At 44.1% G+C, this 8,901-nt stretch overlaps 1 protein-coding gene across 1 annotated transcript in view; it reads right to left on the reverse strand.

Moving 5' to 3' along the window:
- The window catches only part of tamm41 (TAM41 mitochondrial translocator assembly and maintenance homolog), a 22,484-nt gene extending 18,293 nt beyond the window's left edge, over window positions 1-4,191 (reverse strand). Inside the window, exons 1-2 of the mRNA XM_084316053.1 lie at window positions 3,884-4,191; window positions 1,521-1,703 (exon numbers count right to left, since the gene is read on the reverse strand). Of these exons, the coding sequence (XP_084172179.1) occupies window positions 1,521-1,703; window positions 3,884-4,021 (321 nt within the window). The 5' untranslated portion in view covers window positions 4,022-4,191. The remainder of the gene's footprint in view (window positions 1-1,520; window positions 1,704-3,883) is intronic.
- Between the last annotated feature and the right edge of the window lie 4,710 nt (window positions 4,192-8,901).

The following is an 8,901-nucleotide window of genomic DNA, read 5'->3' on the forward strand; positions in this document are numbered from 1 at the left end:
AGGGTGTTACAGTAGTTAACGTACCCTTCAGTCCAGAGGCACCACCAGGGTGTTACAGTCATTAACGTACCCTTCAGTCCAGAGGCACCAGGGTGTTACAGTAGTTAACGTACCCTTCTGTCCAGAGGCACCACCAGGGTGTTACAGTAGTTAACGTACCCTTCAGTCCAGAGGCACCAGGGTGTTACAGTAGTTAACGTACCCTTCAGTCCAGAGGCACCACCAGGGTGTTACAGTAGTTAACGTACCCTTCAGTCCAGAGGCACCACCAGGGTGTTACAGTAGTTAACGTACCCTTCAGTCCAGAGGCACCACCAGGGTGTTACAGTAGTTAACGTACCCTTCAGTCCAGAGGCACCACCAGGGTGTTACAGTAGTTAACGTACCCTTCAGTCCAGAGGCACCACCAGGGTGTTACAGTAGTTAACGTACCCTTCAGTCCAGAGGCACCACCAGGGTGTTACAGTAGTTAACGTACCCTTCAGTCCAGAGGCACCACCAGGGTGTTACAGTCGTTAACGTACCCTTCAGTCCAGAGGCACCACCAGGGTGTTACAGTAGTTAACGTCCCCTTCAGGTCCAGAGGCGGCACCAGGGTGTTACAGTAGTTAACGTACCCTTTAAAAATGTTCTGACTTTTCCGAGTTTTTAAAAATGTTCTGACTTTTCCGAGTTTTAAAAAAAAATCGGACTTTTCCCAGTTTTTAAATTTTTTCTGACTTTTCCGAGTTTTAAATTTTTTTCTGACTTTTCCGAGTTTTCTTTAAATTTTTCGGACTTTTCCGAGTTTTTTGAATTTTTCCCTATAACGTACCCTTCAGTCCAGAGGCACCACCAGGGTGTTACAGTAGTTAATGTACTAGAGGTGCACGATATTGATTTTTTGACCTCGATATCGATAACTTTCTGCTCAAGGTCGATACCGATACCGATAACCGATATATATATATATTGAATTATAATTTTAACAAAACAAAGCCAAGAGAACAGTTTTGACTCTTCAAATAAAGTGACTATATTTATTTTTCCAAATAAATATAATTTGAGTCGATCACAAACTTCACAATCACAGTCAATGTCATTAACAATGTGTTTCCCTGAACAATGAGTGAACTCAAAACCAACAGGTATTGTGCTTCGTCAGTAGGGATGGGTACCGTTCACATTTGAACCGATACGGTACCGGTACCTGTGAATCGATACCGGTACCCAACGGTACCTTTTTTTTCTGTACTTTAGTCTCTAAAAATTTTATCTACCTACCTCAGTTGTGAAAAAAAAATTCCAAACCTCAAATAACCACATTTTCGACCGTTTTCGGCTTGCCATTGCCCCGACTGCCTTGTTGTTGAATCAAGTAAAATCCCAAGTAAGCATATATTGTCCGTGTGAACGTTGATATAAAAAAAAATTGTTAACTTTTTTTTATCAGAGCTATCAATAATTTTATCGGGTTTATCGGGATGACGTCATAATTGCTGATATCGGCCCGATAATGATGGTGCATCCCTACAACGTACCCTTCCGTCCAGAGGCACCAGGGTGTTGTAGTACACGCCGGCCCCGTGGTCGTTCTGGATGGTGCTGATCTTGCGCGGGCCCAGCAGCTTGAGGACGGAGTAGTGCTTCCTGTTCTGGAGCAGGTTCATGGTGTGCCAGGTCACCGGGTCGTCCACGGCGAACACGAAGTCCAGCATGTTCTTCTGCAGCGAGAGAGAGACGGAGGCGGGGGAGAGAGAGAGACGGGGGAGAGAGGGAGAGAGAGAGAGAGAGAGAGAGAGAGAGAGAGATGGGGAAGAGAGAGAGAGAGAGGGAGAGAGGGAGAGAGAGACGGGGGAGAGAGGGAGGGAGAGAGAGAGAGAGAGAGAGAGAGAGAGAGACGGGGGAGAGAGAGAGAGACGGGGGAGAGAGAGAGGGAGAGAGAGACGGGGAGAGAGAGAGAGAGACGGGGGAGAGAGAGAGAGAGAGAGACGGGGGAGAGAGAGAGGGAGAGAGAGAGAGAGAGGGAGAGAGAGAGAGAGAAGTTAGTTAAGGGATGCAGTGATACGTCAGACTCTGCAGTCTGCTAGTATTAGCAGACTGCAGGAGGGAGGGGTGACACCCTTTACAATTCAAACAACTTCTACTTTCAGCCCGGAAATGCATTCTGATAAACTGGATTAAGGATAAGTCTCCATTTTTACAAATGTGGTATAGAGAGATCTTCGGTGTGCTACCCCATGGAAGACACTGTGCAATGCATAGAGGCAATGACGCTTCCTTTCAGGAGGTGTGGGCCCCACTATTCGACTATTTTCCTGCTGAAATTTCTCGGATCCTTCTAAAGGCCCAATGCCCCATTGTATGGACAGACCTAGGATAGGAAAAAATAAATATATGTATGTCTACATGTGAATGGGCTCGAGGCAAGTGCAATACTGTACAGTGCCTGTCTTGGTCTGCTTTCCTTTTTGCTTGCTTATGGTGTGGATGATGGCATAGAGATGAACTGGAGGACCCCCCCCCCCCCCCCCCTTGTCCCAATGTGTGTTTTTGTAAACTGTACGTGAAAAATCTATAATAAACGCATGCATAATATAACTGAACGCAGAGAGGAAATTACTATAGCGATTTTATCCAAAACGCTTTACAATTTGTTCCTCACATTTGACCCATTCACTGACACATTCACACACCGACGACAGAGCATGCAAGGTGCCAACCTGCACATCAGGAGCAATTAGGGGTTAAGTGTCTTGCTCAAGGACACATCAACACGCTGCCCGGGAGGAGCGGGAAATCTAACCGGGAACCTCCGGATTACCAGACGACTGCTCTACCTCCCGAGTCACTGTCGCCCCACTAGAAACTAGATTCCCTTGTTTCATTAGTAGTAGCATCAAGTTATTAACACAAACATTGTTTTGAGGTTGTTGATATTCACAAATAGACCTCAGCATTAATCTACAGAGCATGCCTAAATTAAAAGGTGCTATATAGATAACAACATTCAGCCATTAAATGTCACACCAGCATGTCATTTATCCAATCAGGTGCATTCCACGTGGGGGAAATGGGAAGTAGGGAGGGGATACATGCCTGCAACATGTAAACAACAACAGTAATTGTGGACCCGCCAAAATATTTTCAATGATAAATTAATGAATCAATATATTTTGGGAGGGGGAAAGCGATACTTTTATTCTGCACCGTTCTAAGAGCTCTGTGGATGTTTAATTATTTTTCAATGATTACATACACATCTTATCTATAGCTCCTTTAAATAACTCTCCTATTTTTAGAACTTAGCATCATACATCATACATGTATGAAATATGGAATACGTGCAATGTATGGAATATCAGCCACTCTAGGGCTACCCTTTCATCATGAGTTGAAAATGGGGGACCCTGATGTAAACAAGACGAAAGACTTTCTCTGGTCTGCATCCCCTTAACAATTGTGTGTATTGAGCTGTACTGTATTGTACCCATTCTGCAATCTGTTAATAATAAAGTTTTCAATCAATCAATCAATCAATCAATCAATCCCAGGAATCAAACCAAGACTTTGGGAACCACTAAAAAAGCAGGTTACATCGTTGCTACAAGTTAATAACAGCAGCTATAACCCAGGGGTGTGAAAATGAATGAATGAATGAATGAATGAATGAATGAATGAACACTTTATTTAACAGATTGCAGAATGGGTACAATACAGTACGGCTCAATACACACAATTGTTAAGGGGATGCAGACCAGAGAAATACTTTCGTCTTGTTTACATCAGGGTCCCCCATTTTCAATTCATCATAACATATATGACATACACGACATACAGATAGACAGTACTGCTACATGATGCTACTGCTACATATATACATGTATGATTATGCTTCTCTTACCCCCACCTGCCCCTGAGCGGTGCCGTGCTGTTTGAAAACACCAGATCCATAAGCGAAAGCCAAACTGATGTCCTGAGGGAACTGAGCCAGGATCCTCCTGTAGATCACAGCGGTGTTCTGCAGAGCTGGGAGGGTCATCCTGACACACAACAACACACTTTAGATATCGTGGCGGGGTCGTGACTAACTAACTACAGACCACTTTAATAATCAAGAAACGTCCTGTGCGGAAAAATACATTATTATTGGACATAAAGGGCGCGATGCCCTCAAAACACAGCTAGGGCTAATGATGTGGGTGATCTGTGTTGTTGATATATAACTGCTGCAGACATCAGACAGGTGAGAGGTTGCAGAGTGTGCGTCGAGTGAAATATGCGTCATCGGCGAGTCGGTGTGCATCCTGGGAGTTTGAGTTCTTCTTCGACCACTGCAACACTTCCGGTACTCTGAGCTGAAGACTAGAGGGAAAAAAACAAAAGGCACATTGCTGCCCTCTCCTGGACAATTTTAGATTAGATTAAATTCAAATGTATTGTCATTATACAGCACAAGTACAGTACAACGAAAATTAATGTGGCATCTATAGTGCAAATGTAACAGTAAAGTGCAATAACAACATGTACAAGTGATTAAACTGGAGTATAACATGTAAATTAATACTACTGAGTAATACTGCTAATCAGATGTAGTAGTATTATTATGTACAGTGTGATACAGGTATAAATACACTATGGCAGTAAGTCATACTGGTCAGTGGTATAACTAGTAAGAGTAGGTAAGGGACATATATAATAATAATAATAATAATAATAATAATAATAATAATAATAATAATAATAATAATAATAATAATAATAATAATAATAATAATAATAATTTAATAATAATAATAATAATAATAATAATAATAATAATAATAATAATAATAATAATAATAATAATACACTTTATTTGTATAGCACTTTTCATACAGAAATTGCACTTCAAAGTGCTTCACAGCAGTAAAAAATACAGGCATAAGCGAGCATAAAAAAGATAGAGAGGTAGCAAGGTAAGGCAAATCACAGTGTTTCACATTAGGATCTAACATCCCAATAGGCCTCTCTGTTTACTGAATGAAACCGTAAACAGAGTAAAAAAGTGCGGTTTGATTCAGTTTAAAAATAGGCAATACTAAAACATAATAAAATAGAATAGCCAGAGTAAAAAAAGTGTGATAAAATAGTTAAATAAAAATATACAATAACATTTACAACAGAGCATCGCTCATAACACTTAATAGAACAATATCTCTTTTATCTAAAACGCTTTACAATTTGTTCCTCACATTCACCCACTCACTCACACATTCACACACTGACGGCGGAGGCGACCATGCAAGGAGCCAACCTGCTCATCAGGAGCAATTAGGGGTTAAGTGTCTTGCTCAAGGACACTTCGACACTCTGCCTGGGAGGAGTGGGAATCGAACCGGGAACCTTCCGATTACCAGACGACCGCTCTACCTCCTGAGCCACTGTCGCCCCTTTGTACATGCTATCATACAGAGCTATATGAGTTATATGCAGGTGTATAAGTAGGAAGACAGATATGGATATATATATATATATGCAGTAAATATAAATATATAAATGTATGACAGTAATGACAACCTGTTGATTGTATCCTATATAATTCTGTGATTTGATCCCATTGTTTGATTCGATTTGATTCGTTTTATTATTCTAATTCGTGACCTGTTCTGTCTAAATGTTTAAATGTTGAGCGATTTGCAGTGTCAAATTTCCCACAGGAAAATAAAAGTATTTCTATTCTATTCTATTCTGTTGCTCCTGCAGCTCCTCTGGCAGCTCCTCCTCCTCTGGCAGCTCCTCCTCCTCTGGCAGCTCCTCCTCCTCTGGCAGCCCCTCCTCCTCTGGCAGCTCCTCCTCCTCTGGCAGCTCCTCCTCCTCTGGCAGCCCCTCCTCCTCTGGCAGCTCCTCCTCCTCTGGCAGCCCCTCCTCCTCTGGCAGCTCCTCCTCCTCTGGCAGCCCCTCCTCCTCTGGCAGCTCCTCCTCCTCTGGCAGCTCCTCCTCCTCTGGCAGCTCCTCCTCCTCTGGCAGCCCCTCCTCCTCTGGCAGCTCCTCCTCCTCTGGCAGCTCCTCCTCCTCTGGCAGCCCCTCCTCCTCTGGCAGCCCCTCCTCCTCTGGCAGCTCCTCCTCCTCTGGCAGCTCCTCCTCCTCTGGCAGCCCCTCCTCCTCTGGCAGCTCCTCCTCCTCTGGCAGCTCCTCCTCCTCTGGCAGCCCCTCCTCCTCTGGCAGCCCCTCCTCCTCTGGCAGCTCCTCCTCCTCTGGCAGCCCCTCCTCCTCTGGCAGCTCCTCCTCCTCTGGCAGCTCCTCCTCCTCTGGCAGCTCCTCCTCCTCTGGCAGCCCCTCCTCCTCTGGCAGCTCCTCCTCCTCTGGCAGCCCCTCCTCCTCTGGCAGCTCCTCCTCCTCTGGCAGCCCCTCCTCCTCTGGCAGCCCCTCCTCCTCTGGCAGCTCCTCCTCCTCTGGCAGCTCCTCCTCCTCTGGCAGCCCCTCCTCCTCTGGCAGCTCCTCCTCCTCTGGCAGCTCCTCCTCCTCTGGCAGCCCCTCCTCCTCTGGCAGCTCCTCCTCCTCTGGCAGCTCCTCCTCCTCCGGCCAGGAGACAAGAAGAAACCCAGCGTTCACAGGACTCCCTACAAACCTGGCATCTCATCTATAAACCCACTTCTACCTTAATTAGATAATATTTTATTAAAATGTATTGTCATCATCCAGCATAAATGCAGTACAACCAAATAAATTGGCATCTAACCAGTGTGCAAGGTGTGTAGTGTGGTAGTGAAAGGGTTAACCGTATGTATTGTGGTAGTGAAAGGGTTAACCTTATGTAGTGTGGTAGTGAAAGGGTTAACCTTCTGTAGTGTGGTAGTGAAAGGGTTAACCTTCTGTAGTGTGGTAGTGAAAGGTTAACCTTCTGTAGTGTGGTAGTGAAAGGTTAACCTTCTGTAGTGTGGTATTGAAAGGGTTAACCTTCTGTAGTGTGGTAGTGAAAGGTTAACCTTCTGTAGTGTGGTAGTGAAAGGGTTAACCTTCTGTAGTGTGGTAGTGAAAGGTTAACCTTCTGTAGCGTGGTAGTGAAAGGTTAACCTTCTGTAGCGTGGTAGTGAAATGTTAACCTTCTGTAGTGTGGTAGTGAAAGGTTAACCTTCTGAAGTGTGGTAGTGAAAGGGTTAACCTTCTGTAGTGTGGTAGTGAAAGGGTTAACCTTCGGTAGCGTGGTAGTGAAAATGTTAACCTTCTGTAGTGTGGTAGTGAAAGGTTAACCGTCTGTAGTGTGGTAGTGAAAGGTTAACCTTCTGTAGTGTGGTAGTGAAAGGTTAACCTTCTGTAGTGTGGTAGTGAAAGGGTTAACCTTCTGTAGTGTGGTAATGAAAGGTTAACCTTCCGTAGTGTGGTAGTGAAAGGTTAACCTTCTGTAGTGTGGTAGTGAAAGGGTTAACCTTCTGTAGTGTGGTAGTGAAAGGTTAACCTTCTGTAGTGTGGTAGTGAAAGGTTAACCTTCTGTAGTGTGGTAGTGAAAGGTTTAACCTTCTGTAGTGTGGTAGTGAAAGGTGAACCTTCTGTAGTGTGGTAGTGAAAGGGTTAACCTTCTGTAGTGTGGTAGTGAAAGGTTAACCTTCTGTAGTGTGGTAGTGAAAGGGTTAACCTTCTGTAGTGTGGTAGTGAAAGGTTAACCGTATGTAGTGTGGTAGTGAAAGGGTTAACCTTCTGTAGTGTGGTAGTGAAAGGTTAACCTTCTGTAGTGTGGTAGTGAAAGGGTTAACCGTATGTAGTGTGGTAGTGAAAGGGTTAACCTTCTGTAGTGTGGTAGTGAAAGGTTAACCTTCTGTAGTGTGGTAGTGAAAGGTTAACCTTCTGTAGTGTGGTAGTGAAAGGTTAACCTTCTGTAGTGTGGTATTGAAAGGGTTAACCTTCTGTAGTGTGGTAGTGAAAGGTTAACCTTCTGTAGTGTGGTAGTGAAAGGGTTAACCTTCTGTAGTGTGGTAGTGAAAGGTTAACCTTCTGTAGTGTGGTAGTGAAAGGTTAACCCTCTGTAGTGTGGTAGTGAAAGGGTTAACATTCTGTAGTGTGGTAGTGAAAGGTTAACCTTCTGTAGTGTGGTAGTGAAAGGTTAACCCTCTGTAGTGTGGTAGTGAAAGGGTTAACATTCTGTAGTGTGGTAGTGAAAGGTTAACCTTCTGTAGTGTGGTAGTGAAAGGGTTAACCTGCTGTAGTGTGGTAGTGAAAGGTTAACCTTCTGTAGGGTGGTAGTGAAAGGGTTAACCGTCTGTAGTGTGGTAGTGAAAGGTTAACCTTCTGTAGTGTGGTAGTGAAAGGTTAACCTTCTGTAGGGTGGTAGTGAAAGGGTTAACCGTCTGTAGTGTGGTAGTGAAAGGTTAACCTTCTGTAGGGTGGTAGTGAAAGGGTTAACCGTCTGTAGTGTGGTAGTGAAAGGTTAACCTTCTGTAGTGTGGTAGTGAAAGGGTTAACCTTCTGTAGTGTGGTAGTGAAAGGTTAACCTGCTGTAGTGTGGTAGTGAAAGATTAACCTGCTGTAGTGTGGTAGTGAAAGGTTAACCGTCTGTAGTGTGGTAGTGAAAGGTTAACCTTCTGTAGTGTGGTAGTGAAAGGTTAACCGTCTGTAGTGTGGTAGTGAAAGGTTAACCTGCTGTAGTGTGGTAGTGAAAGGTTAACCTTCTGTAGTGTGGTAGTGAAAGGTTAACCTGCTGTAGTGTGGTAGTGAAAGGTTAACCTTCTGTAGTGTGGTAGTGAAAGGTTAACCTTCTGTAGTGTGGCAGTGAAAGATTAACCGTCTGTAGTGTGGTAGTGAAAGGTTAACCTTCTGTAGTGTGGTAGTGAAAGGTTAACCTTCTGTAGTGTGGTAGTGAAAGATTAACCTGCTGTAGTGTGGTAGTGAAAGATTAACCGTCTGTAGTGTGGTAGTGAAAGGGTTAACCTTCTGTAGTGTGGTAGT

The sequence above is a fragment of the Notolepis coatsorum genome (assembly GCF_963971535.1).
Source record: "Notolepis coatsorum genome assembly, chromosome: 6".
NCBI classification, from domain to species: Eukaryota; Metazoa; Chordata; class Actinopteri; order Aulopiformes; family Paralepididae; genus Notolepis; species Notolepis coatsorum.